Source organism: Monocercomonoides exilis (assembly GCF_001643675.1).
Source record: "Monocercomonoides exilis strain PA203 chromosome Unknown scaffold3-2548433, whole genome shotgun sequence".
Classification (NCBI taxonomy): domain Eukaryota; phylum Preaxostyla; order Oxymonadida; family Polymastigidae; genus Monocercomonoides; species Monocercomonoides exilis.
Genome location: NW_027150548.1, coordinates 1,829,633 through 1,848,187, shown reverse-complemented (window position 1 = coordinate 1,848,187; position 18,555 = coordinate 1,829,633). Strand labels below are relative to the sequence as shown.

The following is an 18,555-nucleotide window of genomic DNA, read 5'->3' as shown; positions in this document are numbered from 1 at the left end:
GAAGAGAAAACAATGCTCGATATTTTTGATGCAGTGTTTGGAGATTGGCATGGGAGGATGGTCTGCAGCTTTAGGGAGACTTTTCAAAGTTTTATTGGACAAGAAAAAGGAGAAATAATAGAAGGTTGTTTGCTGTTGTTTCAGAGATCTTTGGAAAAAAAGGAAACTGAAAAATGTGTGATCGAAGATGATTCATTCATTTATTATTCCAATATGTTTCGAATAAGCGATATTCACAAAATTTACTCATCATTTGCATACAGCCTAATCCAATCTCCGTGCAGCGAATGTTTTTGTGAAAGATTATTTTCCAGGGCTCGAAGAATTGTGGGAGAAAGACGTCAGAGTTTGTCAATTGACACTTTGAACTGCTTGTTGCATATTTAATAATATATTAAACTCTTTGTTCTTTTCATTTTCATTTCAGGTTTATCATTAACATGCGAATAAACATATATCTTCTCATATTTTATTACCAAAATTGAAACATTCATTCATTCTTCAACATTTGAGCATTTCTACGCAAATAGTTTCTGATGCATCAGCCGCTTCACTCCTTGAGCTTTCACTTCCTTCTTCCAGTTCCAACAGATCCATCTCCATTATCATCCGTGCAGCGACTGTTGAATTCTTTAAGATAAGTTCACCGAACGAGTTATCTTTGCTTCAAGGAACAGATATTCATTTCTCTGCTCTGTTTTTATAAGAGTGGGAAGAAAAGTCGGACGCAGATGAAGAACAACTCGCATGAAAGAAGTGCAAGCGCATCTTCTTTCTGATCATATAGCGGAATGTCAGCAAGGATTTAACTTTTGATTCGTGAGAAGTCACAGACGTGGACTGAGCGAACGAAGAAGAGATTGTTGAATGAGTTAGATTCAAGTGGGAATGTAGCTTTGGAAAAGTCAAGCACGAAGAAGAAAACATAGTAATAAAAGTTGTGCGGGATATGGTGTTGTAATGGGAGTGCAATGCAGAATGAAGGAAAAATAGAAGTGGGAGTTTTGAAGTTGCATAATAGCTGAAAAATATCTAAAAGGCATCTGTTTATCCAAATAAAATTTGAAGATGAAAATGGAGGAACCTGCCATTTAAAATTTTTAGTTAGAAGATTAAAAGAAGAAGAAGAAGAAGAAGAAGTTGAAGACGAGGAAGAAGAGGAAGAAGAGGAAGAAGAGGAAGAAGAGGAAGAAGAGGAAGAAGAAGAAGTCATGATTGTTCAATTTGAATTAAAATTCGGCTTATTCATATTGTTGTTATAATTTCTTTTCCCTTCTCAATTAGCAGTGTTTGAGGTGATTCTAACAATAATCAAATAGACTTTGTCTCCAAACAGAAATTTCCTTTGAAGCTGTGTCTTTGGATTGGAATGAAAAGAGCTTGGAATCTCAAACAAATACAACGCATCTGAAACATACAAATCAATCTAAAATTTTACTGTTCTCATCAACTCTTCCACTTCTCTACTCTTTTTTTGAAATTCCATTCTCAACTCATCTATTAAAGTATTCTTCGTATCTTTCTCTTTCTCTTTCTCTTTCTTCTTCTTCATCCACATCTTCTCCATCTTCTTCTTCATTTCACGAGCTTCTTTCCTCATTTCTTCTGATAGAAACGCTATCGCCACACGATGCGCCTCACACGTCATCTGCACAAGCAGCTGCTCCGCAGACAATGACAGCACGAACGGAAACCCCACGGTGAATTCAAATGGAAGAGAGCAGGAGGAGGAAAAGAAGTTGAAAAAGTTGAAGATGCTAACTAACCTTCATTCTCGTTCTGTTTGCTTTTGATTGTTATTTCCGTTCATATTTTGATGTTCACTTTGTTTCTACTCGATGATATACTTTGTCATTTCCCTTTTCTTCTCACCCAGCATTCTTCTTCTTCTTCTTCTTCTTCTTCTTCTTCTTCTTCCTCTTTTTTGTTTTCTTCTTCTCCCTCTCATTCTTCATCATCATCATCATCTTCTTCTTCTTCTTCTCCTTCTCCTTCCTCTTCTCCTTCCTCTTCTTCCTCTCAACATCGCCATGTTAGCAATTCTTCCTCTTCCTCTTCCTCTTCCTCTTCCTCTTCCTCCTCCTCTTCCTCTTCCTCTTCCTTTTCCTCTTCCTCTTCCTTTTCCTCTTCCTCTTCCTTTTTTTCTTCCTCTTCCTCTTCCTCTTCCTCCTCCTCCTCTTCTTCTTCTTCATTTTGTTCTCCTACTTCTTCTTCTTCTTCTTCCATTCAAAATGATAAGAATTCTAATTTCGATAAGAGTCCAATAGCAGATAAACAACCTTTGCTTGTATCGTCATCCACTCAAACACCAAGAAGAAGAATAAAACAAACACCTAAACATTCTTCTTCTTCTTCTTCAACTCCTCGAAGAATAACTTTAGGTTCTTCTTCTTCTTCCACTTCTTCTTCCTCTTCTTCTTCTTCTTCTTCTTCTTCTTCTTCTTCTTCCCCTTCATCTCCTTCTCTCTTGTTTCACCTTTGCCACACAACTGCTCTTTCCTCTCTGAGCGACAGGCACATCAGCTCCTCAAACAGCTACTTTGTACAAACATATTCTCCAGCCAGTATTTCAACCAGGCAGAGCTAAAATAGTTGAATGCATTCTCTTCAATGTACTGACATCCCAGCTGCAGCGCGGCATGAAGCAGCTCAACATCTGAAAGCATTGCATCGTTAACCACTGGGGTTTTTTTCTTCGTTGTTTTCTTCTTTCTCTCTGTCTCTCTCCCGTTGTTCCAAAATGTGCTCATCTGCTTGTATCTGCCCATACCCCACAGAATGTGCAACATAATCGATCGTGGCTTCACTGTTTCCCATATGCACTAGCGAATCAAAAAGGCTGCTATTCTCCCTCAGAATGACTGGATAGCAGTACAACAATACGTCAAGCACAAAGTTTATCTTCACCGGAAAAAGAGGCTTCGTCTGCAGCATCGCAAACACCCGCTTTTCAACCAGCAGAGGAACCTCGTCCAAAATGCCTCCGTCTTCCTTCTTCGCAAAGAACACCGCTGCCCCGTCAGGCACCAGCCACCCGCAGCCTTCTCTCCACAGCTCTGCCAGCGCAATCATGTCCTGCTTCGGAAAATCATCTTCTGTGCCCTCTTTCGCAAAGTGTACAGTGGCTCGCCAAAATTCAATTCCGTTGCTGCAGATGAGATCGAGATGTCGCATTTCGAAGAACCGGTTGAGCTTCGTGATGGCCAAATTGTACTTCTCTTCTGTTGCTCGACAGAATGAAAGTTCACTCCAGCTGTTTGTGTCGCAGTGAAAAATGCATCTGCACCGCTTTTCTTCTTTCCCTCATAAAAGTTGCTGCATTCTTGTGTATTCTTTTTCAAATCCGATTGAAATTTGGAAGACTTTTTCGCGATCAGTTGAAAATTGATGTAACTGTCAATTTCCATGGACTGATCAGCATTTCAAGGAGGAACAACTTCAAGCCAAGAATAAAATTACATGCATATCGGAACAAACGACTTGCTCAAAAGAGGAGAACGTGCTAATTTCCTCATATATAAAAATGAATATAAAATATCATGATCATTATTTATTATCAAAAATGGATTATGCAAAAGACAAGATGCAAATGAAAAGGAGGTTTCGATGTTCGTTGAGAAAGCAAATATATTAAATCCTAGTGCCTTTAATATGAAAAAAGATGATTTTTAAAATGATAGAAATTTTCTTTCAGTTTATGTTTTTTGAAAATATTGTAATTTTTACAAACATTCACGGGATTATAAGTACAACGCCTCTGGGAAAATGGTAGTTTTCTGTCATGTTCGATTCCGTGCAAAAATGCCAATGCTCCAAATTGCTCAGAATATCCTTTATCCAATTTTTAATTAATAACTTTCAAAACACTTAATTGATTGGAATTTGAGGTCAACTTTACATCATTTAATTAATAAAAGCATAAGGAAGCAAATGATAGAACGATTTTTAACATTAAACACAATTATCAAAAAAACTTAAAAAAAAGGAAAAGATGAAAGGAAATTTCTCAATTTAAAAATCAAATATTGAGGATTTCCCAACAAAAATTGAATCAAATTTGATTTTTTGAAAAAAAACAATTATAACAACAATAACAAAGAAAATGAAAAGAAGGAAGACAAGGAAGTGAAAGAAGAGCAGACATTCCAATTGAAATTCTTTTGTTTGTTTGACGAAGATCGAAGAGGATGAAAAGCTCAGAAAGAAGAAAATGATTTTGAATAAGCGTTAGAAGAAAGAAGCGAAGCTATTCATTAATGTCTGCGTGATATGGAGTCTTAAATGCAATGATCTTTAGTAGTTGTCCCACTGTTTGCGCTCTGCAGAAGAGACCATGGTTGCATCAAAGACGCTCTTCACGAAGGTGCTGAGTGCTTCCTTTTCAAAGCAATGCCACCACCCTGGCTTAAAAAAGTCGCCAACCGAAGAAGACGAATTATTCGATGGGGAGGAGGCTGAGTATGTGCTACTGCAACATGAATGAATTTCGTTCTGAAAGGCAGAAGTGCAATGAATGAAAAATCACAGCAGTCAGAGAACTGAGAGGCAAAGAACTTAAATAAGATGATAATGGATAATCATTAAATAGTGAACACATTTTTCACAATCATTGCGTTTTGTTCACTTTTGATGAAAAGCGGTGATGAATAAAAAAGAAGAAAAAGTTGAAAAAAGCAATGAACAGTGCATTGAAAATATGTTTGAAAGCAAAAAATGAAAGATATCAAACAACAAAAGCAAAACAATAAAATGTAATAAAATGGATAGATAAAGAGATTAGAAATTCTTGATCAAACTTGTGAAAGTTTCAACTTCTTTTTTCTTAGATTATGAATAATGACATCATGTTTTTCCACTATACTGATCTTTAAAAAATGTTTCTGTTCCCGTAGGAATCCAGAATGTTTGAATATAATTTTCATGTTTATTATTGAGGTGTGCAGCATTCCTTATTAGCTCTATCAAAAATTAAGAGAATTTGATGTTTTCCATTTTCAAAAGTCAGACAATATATTTTTAAAATTTTAGAATGGGTCTATTTTAACATTTTTTTCATTTTTTAAAACATTATCAAAAACAATAATCGATTGCATAAAAAAGAATCAAATATTATTTTTCAATTAAAAAAAAAAAAAAAAAAAAAAAAAAAAAAAAAAAAAAGAACCTGAGTGACGAAGTGACTGACGAATGATTCTGTTTTTCAGGGTGACGCCGAGGTTTATTTGAAATAATCAAGAAATTTTGAAATTTTTTAGAAAAATTGAAAATAAGGCAGTTATTTTAAGTTTCACCAACAAATTTCAAATTAAATAAAAATTATGGGAAGATCTTCAATTTTCCACTTATATTTTTGCTTTCTAAAATTACAGAAAGGATGTTAAAAAAATAAGTGTTTTATTAATTCAATAAAAAAACGTTCACCATTAATATTATTCAACAATTTGTTGATAGTAATAATTTGATCAGTTGCTAAAAAAAAGTTGTTCGAAAATTTATATTGGATGAGTTTGGAGAAACAGAAAATATTATGTAACGAACATGTAATGAAAATGTTTTATTCGATAGTACTAAATGATTGAAAAGAAAACACGACATAACTTCTCATGAATTCAAATGACATGTTTAAATAACATTCAATAAAAACTTCCAGAAATAGAAACAATTGAGATAATTAAATAGTATTTCTAGGCATTGGAAAACTGTTAGTGCTATAAGAATTTGACATTTTTCTTATCAATTTTCTTTCTGAACTGGCTTTATAGTTGATCTCCTTTATCAATTTTTTTTCCATCTAATTTCTGATGGAGTATTCTGTCACTTTTCTATAGAATACTCCATCAGCTGGTTCCAAAGAATTACTGTCAATAACGATGTTGGTTAGCCAACACGCTATTTTTGCATCTGCATCAATATTCTGTTTTCCACCTGTATACATATCCGATAGTCTGAGGCATAACTTTTTCAGTCTGCCAAAAAACCATTCCACTGGGATTCTGAACTTTGCTAGACTTTTGTTGAAATTTTCGATTGACTTTTCCATTCTGTCTTGAGATTGACTTTTGTTACAAGTTGAAGAAATCAAAGAATTACTTGCATTTGAAGAAGGAAGAGGAGGGTGTGATGCGCAGGGATATGTTGAGTTGATGTTTGAGCATGAAGTTGTGAAAGACGTATTTAAAGAATTTTGTGAACATGAATTCGGTACAGGTGAAAGAGCCAAAGAAAAAGATGAATTGAGAATTGAAGAAGGGGATAAAGGATTTGAACTTGTTAACGAAGTTTGATGAACTGAAGATGAAGGAGAAAATAATGATGAAGAAGAAGGAGTTTGATCTTGATTTGTGAAACCTGATTTCGAGAGAGGCAAGAATGCAGACGATGGATTTGATGTGGAAGATAATGAAAAAGATTGAGGCATTTCAGATGCTGAACATGGGACAGCAGAAGACGATGTGGAAATTTCAGAATTTAAAAAGAGTTGAACGTAGAATCTGATGAATATCTAATCTCAGCAAATTCTAATGATGCTGAAGAGGAAATATCATCGGAGATAGTAAAATAAGGAGAAGGAGAGCAAGAGGAAGAAGAAGTTCCTAATAAAAATGATGAAGCCAAAGAAGGAGAGGAAGATGAAGATGTGGATGGAGAAGATGAGCTCAACGATGAATTGCATGGTAAAGAGTTAGTTGATGAACATGAACTGAATGTTGAATGTGTCAAACAGAATTTTCTTTGAAATGAAGATAATTTGCTGTTTATAGAGTGTTTTTTAATTTGTGTTATAACATCGATATCCGTGAAATGACCCTGATAGCCTTTATCTGCAACTACTGCCCATTTGTATGTGTGTAGAGTGCTGAAATTTTTTTCTTTTTCTTTGTCAGTCATTTTCAAATATTGAACATATCTTTCTTTTCCTTCACGAAATAAAGCCACATCATGAACACCTCCCATTACTGAATTTGATACAAATAAAGCTTTATGTGGATACCACGCGGAAACAGCAACTTCAAATTTCATTCTGTAAACTTGATGGTGTCCATCGTATAGAAGCTTCGAATCTTCAAGTGGGATTGGAGGAGCAGAAACTTTGATGGTTGTCGCATCAACCAAAAGAGCAACTTGCGGATAGTCTTCATTCAAAGGAGATTGAGGTCTTGGAGGATTGATGAACATCTTTTCCAGTGCATTTTATAAAAAAGGTCTTATGTTCTTGATCGAATTGCAAGCCATTGATTCTGAAATTCCAAGAGAAAAGGCAATCCTTTTTAACGTTGTTTTGCTGGAAAGCCATTCCAAATAAACAACTATTTCGTCGTGTGTTGTCAATCTTTTCTTTGGACCCTGCTTTGGAATAGAGCTAATTTCCGATTGAACTATGTTGCCTAATTTTATAAGAAAGTCAATTGGAAGCCGAAGATGTTCATCGTCTGGGTTATTCAAAAGAGAGTCAAATAGAATTCGGTAGGCTTCATCATCATCCTCGTTTATTTCGGAATGAATATCCATATGATCAATTTCTTCAAGTTGTAAATCTCTTCTCTCTTTCAATGAGTTGGAATCAGGGAATTTATTTCTTTTTGAAGCAACCATTCCTTTTTTCTTCTTAAGTTTTGTTTCATTGCTTGAAGCTTTCAGCTGTTCAGGCTTGCTCCTCTTCTCAGATTTTGCTGCCTTCGATAATTCAGTTGGAGAATTATCAGAATTGTCAAAAGAGGAATATTGATCTCGCTCTACTAATTCTCTGCTGTTGAAGCTTTCAGAACTTATTTTCCTTTTTGAAGGAGTGTAGTTTGAAAGTGAGTTTGAATCTGATTGATCTTTGTCTATTGAAGTGTTTTGCATTACTCTTGCTTCGATATAACTTGTTGAACAGTCTTCATGACTTACAGTTATATTTTGGGGAATAGTTTGTCTACAAAAAATTTTTCACAAAATTTCCATTGGAATGACTTGCAACAAACCTCAAATCTCTTATTTCGTTGCTTTGTTCCGGCAACCCAAAGAATATTGTTCCAAATAAAGATGAGGGAAGAGCTGTCATGCTGTTTGTGTTTGAAATAATGAAATTAATGGGAGTAAATCATGAAACTTGTTCTTTCATCCATAACTTTTGAGACATTTAAGATATTATGTGAATGATGAATATTGAAATAAATGTTTGAAGAAACAGTTGTTTTTATTCACTTTTCTATCTTTCCTTTCTATCTTTCTTTTTTTGAAATATAGATTTTAATTAAAAAAGAAAGTGGAGAATCAATTCCTTCTCTTTTTGAGAGACGCCACAATCTATGAATCAGTCGCCCATTTGTGTGTTTTGGTGAATTGGATAAAAAACCGCTTTGCGCTTACAAAACCAAAAAGCGCAAAGAGAAGGAACAACAAAAACATTAACAGTTTTGAAAACAGAACTTCAAAGGGTGGGAGTGAAAACGGTGGTGGGCAAAGAGAAGGAATTGATTCTCCACTTTCTTTTTTAATTAAAGTGCATAAGCACCTTAATTATCAAGAAAGTGTTTCATCAATTCCTTCTCTTTTTGAGAGAATCAATTCGTTGGATGATGAAGCCATCATAACTACCACAGTGTGCGTCTTCTTTGCTTTGTTGCTCTCTTCCTCCTTTTTTGCTTGTGATCTTGTTCGAATAATGAATTGTTCTCCAAGTGACTTCTGTTCCTCCATCTCCTCATCAGGCTCGTCAACTCTGGAAGGGAATTCAAAAGAATTTTTAGCTTCTTCCTCACTCAAACCTGGCTTCATCTAGCGCTTCTTATCCCTCAGTACCATCCCAGATTCCATTTCTCGTCTCTCCTTTTTGTTCTTCTGGTCTCTGTCTGGTCTGACGCACATCTTGACACCATTTTCTGCACACGGATTGTTTGCTAACTCTTCACTGGGAACATTCATGGTTGAGGCAATCACTTTCCCCAAGGTTGAAGCAAGATTGGCCTTCACATAATGCTTCACCAAAGTGTCTGTTCTAGGTGAAAGACGGGCAGACTTCGCAATCTGAGTTGGTGGTATTCCGGACATCGTTAGCGTTGAAAGCGTAGCAGCCTTTATTGAATAAGGAGTGAAATGGCTTGGTATTCCTGCTTCCTTCAAAGTCTCCTTTGCAAATCGTCTAATACCTTCCACTGTAAAAGGATGAAAAGTTTCGGTATTAAAAAACAATTTATTTCCATCTGGTTTTCTTTTCTGTATCTCTTCCCACAAAACCTAAATGGTCGAAGCTGGACAAATTGAAATGTTTTCATTTAAAAAAGGAACAGCAATCTCTGTTCGGTTAAGCGATGTTTTTAGCCTAGTGTCTAGATATATTCCTTCATGCTCGAATCTTGATCTTTCCATATATACTCTTTCCAACTCTGAAAACCTGCACGCAGTGAATGGCATGGTGAGCACAATGGCTTTCATCGTCAGATGTTTGAAACTCAAGTTCTGATTTTCTCCAAGATTAGAAAAGTATGTCAAAATGGTCTTCGGATTCCAGATCTCTTGAATCTTCTTCTTTCTTGTCATCTCCGTTCTTCTAAACCCTCTGAACAATATTTTTTTTATAGGAATATCCCCCAAATTTGTGTTGAAAACCAAGCTTGTGAAGAATGAGACCGCTGAGCGGATAAGTTGCAAACATGACAGTTTCATTCCATTGTCTTTGAGTGTAATGAAAATACTCGAACATCGAAAGGCCCATTCATGAATATCCTCTGGAATTATGCCCATATCACTCTTTTCCCACTGTTCTCCAAAATGCGCGAAGCCGAATAAATATCCATCCCACGTCGACTGAGCAATTCCCGATCTGCACTCCTCTGCCAATGAAACTGAGAAAGATCTTTCTTCCAACGCCCTTCTCCACCAGCTCTCGCCTTTCCCTCTGGTGGATTGATCAATATGACTTTCAACCGGCCTGGAGAAAGACATGCACCTGTGTTTGTAATTGATGGACCCTTTCTCAGTACTGTTCTCAGACTCCTCCATTCGAATGTCTGATGAGGCGTCTTCTCCAATAATACATCCCAGTTCTGCCCCTTCCAGTTCGGCAGGAGTAATACTACTTGTACTCTCTCCTTCTGTGCATTCGGAATCGTCATTGGTATCAGATGAACTGGGGGGTGTGCCAGAACGCACTCGTTCTTCCATGGATATGCTAGACCGTCTTCTCCCAATGGGCTTCCTATTCCGCACCAACGATCGACTTTGTGGTTGTGTTGAGCTGCAAAGGCGTCCAGCGTTGGAGTAATTTGAAGAACAGACAAGATTTCTTTGAGCTCGCTGTCTGCAATGCTGTAGTCTCCTGCTCTTTCCAGGCGGGACAAAGCATCGGCTCTTGTGTTTCGAAATCCGGGGAGATGAACTGCTTTCAGGACTATTTTCAGTTTCTCCTTCAATGTCCATATCCTTTTGAGTGTTTGGAGGAGATTCCTTCCTGCATTCCATCTTTTCACGTTGAAAACAACTGAAGATTTGTCTGAACGAAGTTGTAACTGTGCTATCCGGTTTTCTGCTAGGATTGGTGCAAAATGTGTTAGGGCAAGTTCTACAGCTTTTAGTTCTCTGAAGTTAAATAATTGGTTTTTCACTGCGAATGGAAAACGACTGTGTCAATCTAGTGACATTCTGTTTAGTCTGAGGGTTGCTCCCCAGGAGCTTTCTGATGCATCTGTGGTTAGCACTGCTTCTGGAATAAACACTGGAGTTAGTCTGCGTCTGGGGTTCTTCATCAACATCCATCTCCATTTTCTTATCTGTAGGAGGATTGACGCATACAGCTTCATCATTCCATCCCGTCCGCCTGTCGTAACTCCTTTCTGCAACAATTTGTAGATGGATTGGAGGTGTGAAGATGCGTCTGAAAGAACGAAGCGCGTTGCACTGAGCTTTCCCACGAATGATGCGAAATCCTTCACTCTGACGGTCTTGGCTCTTATGCACCTTCTCTCCCACTTGTGACACAGCTCTCGCACTGCCTTTCTTCTTTCCTTCGTTAGACACACATCGAAGCTGGTTGTATTCCATTCGAATCCAAGGAAGCTGAACTGCGAACTCGGTATGAGGTTGCATTTCTTTTTGTTTATCAGAAGGCCAAGGCTTTCTAGAAACGAGATGATTTCCTGAATTATTTTCTTCAAGACTTCTTGATCTAGATGCAGAAAAAGAAGATCGTCCAAATAGGCAACGACTCTGACATCCCATCTTCTTCTTATCTCCGCTGTCACCTTCCTCATTATATGTGTGAACAGGCGCGGGGCATCTACAAAGCCGAAAGGCATGCCTTTGAAGGAGTAGTCTTTTCCCATGAATCTGAAAGCAAGATAGGGAATTAGTTCTCTTGAAACTGGAATTAAATAATAAGCTTGTTTCAAGTCTAGGGAGACTGCGTAATCTTTCCGTCTTCTAAGTCGTTCTACTGTTTTTTCTCCGTCGCACTTGAAATGTGTTCTCTTCACTGCTACGTTTAGTTTCCGACAATCGAGAATCTGTCTCCAGCTGCCTGACTTCTTTTGAATGAGGGACAAATTGTTTCTGTGTTTGACCTCCTTCTGCTCCATTGGAATAGCAACTCCTGTTCGTAACTGTTCTTCTAATATTTTCTTGAATTCCTCGATCTTTTGTTGGTTGAGAAGACACGCTCCATCTTTGAACTGCGCTCTGCTGAGAGCTTTCCTGGACTGCTTGCTTTTCCACATGGCCTGCACTCCATTGCTTATCAATTTCTCTCCTCCGATTCGCTTCCATGCTGAGAGAAACAAAGCGGTTCTCCCTCCAATGTGCCTCCTCTGCTCTGTTTCCTCGTGAACTGGACCTAAAATTGTTGACGCACCCCTGGTCTCCTGCTCCAACTGCTCTGGTTCCTCCTTCTTCCGAATTGATGCCTTCTTGTGGGGGCTGAGGACCTAGGGTATCTCCGAAAAAACCGTGTATTTGTGTGAGAAATGGGATAACTAAATCTTCTTTGAAGTGTTCCTGGTTGTTCTTTAACAGGAGCCTGAACACGTGTTATAGGAAGTGCTGGTCTCTGGAATCCTCTCTCTAGCTTGGCTTCCAGCCTTGTTTCTTTGAGAATCAGTTCCTGTCTCTCTGTGAGAATTCCTGTAGAAGCGTCTGTGCTCATCGCTGTGGAAGCACTGAAACCAAGCCTGCCTCGAATTCGAACCGTTCATACCTCTTGAAGAGCCTTGGTGATCATAATCAAAATATCAGCCAGTCTTCATTTTGTTTCTTCCTTTGAAGTGAATTCATGAGTCAGTCCGAAGAGCAATGCTTGAAGTGCTAGGTTTTAGAAGGTATCAACATGAATACCTGTTTGATCTAACGCATCGTTAATCCAGTCCTTTGTTCTCTTGGAAGCGGGTGGTTCTTAAGATAACAATGGGCTAAAATCCTGTGTCTTATACTCCTCAACAACAACTTGAACGGATCTTGGGGAAATCCTTAGATCAAAAATTGAAATATTCGGCGTTTGTCCGAAAATGTCCTCAAACTCCTGACAAATAAGTTGTGATATGTCTAAGAAATCATCATTCTCCTTTCTGTCAGCTGAAGGGGTCAACTCCTGTGCTAAACCTTCCGATGAAGAAGGTGAAAAAATTGAAGAGGAAGAAAAGATGTTAGGTTGTGACAAGGTCCCTGGTTGGCTTTGCGCCCCACTGTGCTGCATTGCAGAATCAGCCGACGGCGTAAGTCCAACAATCGGAGGGAATTGTGAAGCAGACATCATTGATCAAATGTGGCGACTGACCCATAGATTGTGGCGTCTCTCAAAAAGAGAAGGAATTGATGAAACACTTTCTTGATAATTAAGGTGCTTATGCACTTTAATAGTGAATAAAAATTTGAATATATTTTGTGACTTTCATGCCTGTGAAACTATGAAAGCAATCATTGAAAACAATCAAAAATAAATCGAAGCAGTACCTTCAATGAAACAAATTACATTTCATGTCTTTCAATGTTTGAAAAATTGACGAAAACCGATGATTGAGAGGAATAAAGCGGCATTGTTGTCCGATTCATAAAACTGATTTCCATTAAACCACAACAAATTTGACCCGAAAATGAATTGATCATATCCATGGAAATGATTTTCCATTGGATAAAGAAGAAAAGAAGCAAATATTCACAAGCGATTTACTGATTTTTTGTTTCTTCTTGTATAAATGACTTTCTTCTACTGTTATATCTCTTCACGAAACAATCAAATCACTGTGTGTGGATCGTATAGACGTTTGAATAATGTGAGCTAAACGTGAAAATTTGTTCAAAGTCATATTGAACAAAATGTTGATTAAAAAAAAAATACAACTAATTTTTGAATCGTTTTATCAGTAATTAGACACAAGATTCAGGATTCGGAGCTTTTCACAGACTAGAAATAAAATAAAACAATACGTAGTTTTGTTAAACAATATTTTCCACGAAGAACGAGCACACAAACCTTTTGCCTTTAGATTTTATTGATTTCAACTTTATCAATCACAGCTCGAATCCACCAAAATTCAACTTGATGTATTTCAAATTATATATTTTTTTTCATTTGAAAAGACTGAAATGACTTTCACATCTTTTTTGCTCATGCTGAATACAGATCAGCCTTGCCATTCCGAGGGCAAAGAAGCGAAAATAAGAAAGTGACTGGAGTGTTTGATCAGTGCATACCGTTGTTTCCATGTGCGCTGCGGAAACTGTGGGGGGTATGTTTTAGCGCTTTCGGTGACACTTTCAGTTTCGCTGGTGAATCTGCATCTTTAACTTGCAATGTTGGTGGGTTCGTTGTTTAGGAGAAAGCGGATCTTTGTATCGAACGGCGTGAACGCGTTCCACTTGATCTACGTTCTGTTTAATTCTTCTAAAGTTACAACCTTCCACAGCGTAACTGGTGTTCCGATCTGCGTAGTCGAGGAGTGTGGCTGTGAAGACAGACGGAGAAGTGATAAGATGAGGAGTTGAAGAGAATGAAGTGTGGAAGATTGAGGAGATGGTGGTGAAACTGGAAAGGAAGATTCTGGAGCTGAGGTAGTAACCCAATGCAGAGGCGAAGGAGCTGATGGAGCAGTTGGCGGAGATAATGAAGAAGATAGAGCTTAGCAAGGAGGAGTTGTGAGTGTGGTTAGCAAACAGATACTTATGGTCTGGCGATGCATGCTGCCAAGCTTTTTTCACTGACCTCTACACAGTGTGGGATGGTTTTATCTTTGGCTTTGTTGATTCTGCAGTTGGGGCTGCGTGAAAAGTGCCAGGAGAAGATTGCAGTAATTATTAAAAATGGAAGTGCTGTGTTCCTTGCTGTATGCACAAGCGGAAAAGGAGTTATTGTGAAGTTGGTTATTGGGTGAGTTTCGCAGGAGAAGTTAACTGATGTGGAGGAGAAGATGAAAAAATGGGATCTAAATCTTGGATCAGCGAAAGATCGGAGAAGAACAACGCTGTGACCAATGGTGGAAGCATTGATGATACTGGTGGTAGTTGTGAAGGAGGAGTGTATGCAACGTTGCGGTAGAAGATAAACGAGATGGAGAAGGAAACGAAGATGTTGATCGAGCTGTCGAAAGTGCAGGAGAAGACGATAATTGAGAAGAAGGCGCTGTTGAAAAATGTGATTGCGAAGAAGGAAATGATTCTTGCACAAAAGAAGCAGAAACAGAAAAAAATGAAGGCGTCGTTTGAAGAGAAGGTTGAACGGCTGGTTGGGCAGGTAAAGGAGCAGGAGGAGCTAGTGTTGCGGGGAAATTTTTACATGGAAAGGGATTGTGGAGCAGAGAAGAAAGGGGTGAGAGAGTTTTACAGTACGAAGAGGAGATGGATGAACAGAAGAAGAGGCGAAAACGAAGAAGAAGAAGGAGAAGGAGAAGGAGAAGGAGAAGGAGGAGGAGAAGGAGGAGTGTGTAAAGGTAGAAAAAAGAGATGCAAGTGAGCTGAATGTGGTTCAGCTGTCTCCGCACAACGATGCGAAGAGAATGCAGAAGAACTGGATGTTAACGGCAACTTTTACAGTGGAATAGAAAGAGTCAGGGAAGGCAACTGTTGTTCAGTACCTGGGAGAGAAGAAATCAGAGCAGAAGAAGGGTGAGACTGTGTCATGGGAAATAATCCACAATGAAAAGAAATTCCGGAAGTTTTTTGAGGATATGTTGCTGTACGGGAGATTCACGAGTTAGAAGTTCACCGGAGATGAGCAATCATTTCAATTGTTTTTCAATATCGTGCTGTTGAAGATGCGATGGAGAAGAAGATCAAGATGTTTTCTGAGGTGTTAAAATTATTGAAGTTGGAGAAGGTGAGTACAGAGTCATCTGCATTCTTGAATTTATCCTGAACTTCAACCAGACAGAAGCAGCGAAGCGGAAGGAGGAGATAAAAGCTCTGTATGATTTCATGTTTTGTTTCGATATGTCTTCTTCTTCGTGTTTGTTATCAGGAGAAGCTTGCGGAAAGATCACGCCTGTTCAAATGGAATCTCTTCTGCGTATGTGCAATCCACAAATTTCACAGGCGTTGTTGCTTTGGAACTTCCGAGAGGCATACAGGCTGTCTGTGTGCTGTCCGCCTTCGTCTGCAAGGTACTGGAAGTGTTCAAATAAAACGACTTCTTCTTGTTGTGTCTTAGACTACCGGATATATGTAATGCAACTCACTGGAGAGTTCCTCAAACGTTGAATGAATTCAGAGTGATTACAAAGAGAGTGAGAAGGAATTGCAATTCACATTGAGTGTGCTTTCTAAAGCGTCTGCATGAAAATGGATGAGAGTATCGGTTGGGCTTAGGTGTGAAAGGAGACTGCACAGAAGGATATCTCAAAGAAAGAAGGGCAGAGGGCGCTGTTCCAAATGGTGCGGCTACTGGTGGTACTGCTGAGGCTGCAGCTGAAGAGGAATGAGGAAGAAGTGTCTATAAGCTTTGGGATGCTGCTGTGGGACGGACAGTGAGTGATGAAGTTTCATGAGACGATGATATTGAAGATGGAAAAGGAATTATATCTTGCTAAGATTCATCAGTATCCGTTTTTTCTGAACATCGTTAAGATCTCTTTAAGAACAAAGTATTGGAGACAAACAAAATGTTGCAGTCCTTTGAGCCATTATAAGATGTGATTGATCATTTGATTTCTCTCCTAAAATTTTCATCAGTGTTGTCTTCTTCTTTTCCTTTTTCTTTTTCTTTAATCTCTTGTTTCTTATAGCAATCATTTTCATTCATTGTTTTCTTCAAATGAAAAAAAACATATTTCTATTTGAGAGAAAGCATTATTTTCTTTCATAAGATTTCCTTCAAAAAGGCAGGAAATGATGAAGAAAAAGAATAAAAAATGAGGAGGAGGAAGAAGAAAAGGAAGATGATGACAACGAAAATTGTTTGAAAATTGTTTTTCTGTCAGATTGACAGGAATTTGATTAAACATTCAATCTTCACTAAAAGAGATGAGGAGAAGAGATGGCATCATTAGTTATGGAACTGAAAGGGAAGAAAAGACAACAGCTGGAGAAAACAGACCCAGATGATGTGAAATTATAAAAATGACTGTTTTCCGAAGATATTCAATCAGCAATACTCGCACATTGTTGGCGTTTAACTGGAAAACATGAGCAGATGGTGATGGAGCCGCAGCAAATAGAACAATCATGGAGGCTTCGCGAAAATAGTAGACTTAGTAAGAAAAGAGTTGTGCAGCCTGTTGTTCAACCTTTTAAGTTCCATTTTTTTAGAATATTCTTGAGTTATTAATATTCACATCTTCTGAGCAATTCACAAGAGCAAGTTCCTGTTGAAACTGAAATATGAGAAACATAAGCTGCTTCAATTTTTGTTTGGACAATTGCACTCACACCACTTTGTCCATATATCACATAAGCGTTGGTATCGAGTCTACACTTCTTATTTCTGTCATTGTTTTTGCTAATATCTGGACTTCATTTGCACAACCTGGAATAAGTTGAGTAAACCAATGGCTGACAGTGTTACACGGATAGCTTTCATTGATCCCACATGAAAAAGTGCCTTTGGAATTCGGTTGTGCTGCAGTTGAAAAAACAAATTAGGTTTTTCCTCCATCATTATTAATCCATTCACTTCAGTCAATGATTGAACCAGAGTTTGTACTCACTCTGTTTTCAGTTTGTCTGTTTGAATAATATCTTATGTGAATGTTGTTTAGCAAAAAGTCTTGAAGAAAAATATCATGTCTGCCTTTCACACATGCGCCTTTGTGGAAAAAACAACAGAAAAATTAAAATTCCTTTATTAACTGCATTGATTTGTGAGCCAACAACACCTCCTGCTGTCATCGAAAAGCAGTTGCAGAACAGATAGTTAAACATAAAGACTTTGTTCATTGAAAGCCAATGTTCAATTGCTCCTCCAATTCCAGTAGCTGTTCCGTTGCATCTGCAGTTGAAAAATAAGCTAATTAATAACACATTTCTTCTGCCTCTCAGTTCTCTTTGCACGCAGATCAATTGCCCCTCTATCGTTGCCTGAAGAGTAATTTTGAAAGGAGCAATCATAAACCACTGGCTGTGTATTAACATTTTCGATCTTTATCCCTTCCCCTCCACCCAACTCTGGGGTTCCTTTCGCGCAACGTTGAACAAATGTGGTATGGAGCAAAATACATCAGCGATGTTCAATGCATCTATTCCTCCACATCTTGCAGAAGAAACATTTCATTTTGTTAAAGACGAGTTTTCAATATAAAGAATGGTTTTTTCACAGTCTTGGAAATAAAGTGCACCTTCTTGTTGCGATGCGCAACCAATTCATTTCCATAATGAAATGGACAAATTTTCTGTTGCGTCCATTTTGTTTCCCCTTGAATTTGAATATGATTCAATTCAACTTAACATTGATGAGAAGAATTTTTCATTTGAATTGCTTTAACCAAGATAAACAGTGAAAATGAATGAATATGTTTTTTCAAATCTGAAGAATTTTTCAACGCTCAAACTTGTGAAACACATTGTCCCTCATATATCTTGTTCAGAAACTTTCGTGATAAAATGCAACAAATCTTATTTCACCAGATTATCAATTTTTAAATAGATCAAAAAATTTCATCAAATTATTCTTTCAAGAGTCATTTTTTTTTTAAATGTTGAAGTTTATCATAGATAATCTTTCTCGTTTGTGAGATTTTGAATATTGATGATTAAAAATTGCAACGGAGTGTTTCATAACATTCTCCAATCGGTAAATATTTAGATCCTTGGGGACTTTTTTTAAAATTTGACCTTCATCATTCATCCGAAAAAAAAAAGTACAATGAAAACCATCAAACTTTCATAATAATGTTTTTTAAAAAGAACAAAATTGTATTCCAAAGCTGATTTCGATAAGCTGTTAATTATTTCGAAATAGTTCTGTTAAAAAATTTTTTTCTTTTATTAATAACAATAAAAAACAACAGAATATTTTTCATAAATATGATTTGAATAACTTCATGTATATGCATAATATATTTTTTCACAGAAAATTTTTTGCTACCTGAGTTATTGTAAAATTCCCCAAAAATTTCAAGATTTCCACAGACAATTTCAAAATTATTGGGTTATTTCAAA

General features: G+C 37.5%; 7 protein-coding genes across 7 annotated transcripts; 1 reads left to right on the top strand and 6 right to left on the bottom strand.

Moving 5' to 3' along the window:
* Positions 1-2,019: 2,019 nt before the first annotated feature.
* On the bottom strand, positions 2,020-2,226 carry MONOS_9173 (uncharacterized protein; the record flags this gene model as incomplete). Its single annotated transcript, XM_067879644.1, has 1 exon — positions 2,020-2,226. One exon carries the CDS (start codon positions 2,224-2,226, stop codon positions 2,020-2,022), a length of 207 nt encoding a protein of 68 aa, XP_067735390.1.
* A 447-nt stretch (positions 2,227-2,673) lies between these two features.
* MONOS_9172 (uncharacterized protein) lies at positions 2,674-3,174 on the bottom strand (the record flags this gene model as incomplete). The annotated part of the gene is made up of 1 exon (XM_067879643.1): positions 2,674-3,174. The coding sequence occupies one exon, from the start codon at positions 3,172-3,174 to the stop codon at positions 2,674-2,676; it is 501 nt and encodes a 166-aa protein (XP_067735389.1).
* A 3,294-nt stretch (positions 3,175-6,468) lies between these two features.
* MONOS_11104 (uncharacterized protein) lies at positions 6,469-7,176 on the bottom strand (the record flags this gene model as incomplete). The annotated part of the gene is made up of 1 exon (XM_067863610.1): positions 6,469-7,176. The coding sequence occupies one exon, from the start codon at positions 7,174-7,176 to the stop codon at positions 6,469-6,471; it is 708 nt and encodes a 235-aa protein (XP_067735388.1).
* A 1,584-nt stretch (positions 7,177-8,760) lies between these two features.
* MONOS_11105 (uncharacterized protein) lies at positions 8,761-9,522 on the bottom strand (the record flags this gene model as incomplete). Its single annotated transcript, XM_067863611.1, has 3 exons — positions 8,761-9,137; positions 9,220-9,233; positions 9,377-9,522. The coding sequence occupies 3 exons, from the start codon at positions 9,520-9,522 to the stop codon at positions 8,761-8,763; spliced, it is 537 nt and encodes a 178-aa protein (XP_067735387.1).
* A 194-nt stretch (positions 9,523-9,716) lies between these two features.
* Positions 9,717-12,118, bottom strand: MONOS_11106 (uncharacterized protein; the record flags this gene model as incomplete). The annotated part of the gene is made up of 4 exons (XM_067863612.1): positions 9,717-10,510; positions 10,698-11,307; positions 11,434-11,900; positions 11,950-12,118. 4 exons carry the CDS (start codon positions 12,116-12,118, stop codon positions 9,717-9,719), a joined length of 2,040 nt encoding a protein of 679 aa, XP_067735386.1.
* A 246-nt stretch (positions 12,119-12,364) lies between these two features.
* Positions 12,365-12,721, bottom strand: MONOS_11107 (uncharacterized protein; the record flags this gene model as incomplete). Its single annotated transcript, XM_067863613.1, has 1 exon — positions 12,365-12,721. One exon carries the CDS (start codon positions 12,719-12,721, stop codon positions 12,365-12,367), a length of 357 nt encoding a protein of 118 aa, XP_067735385.1.
* A 1,794-nt stretch (positions 12,722-14,515) lies between these two features.
* Positions 14,516-14,917, top strand: MONOS_11108 (uncharacterized protein; the record flags this gene model as incomplete). The annotated part of the gene is made up of 1 exon (XM_067863614.1): positions 14,516-14,917. One exon carries the CDS (start codon positions 14,516-14,518, stop codon positions 14,915-14,917), a length of 402 nt encoding a protein of 133 aa, XP_067735384.1.
* Positions 14,918-18,555: the final 3,638 nt, after the last annotated feature.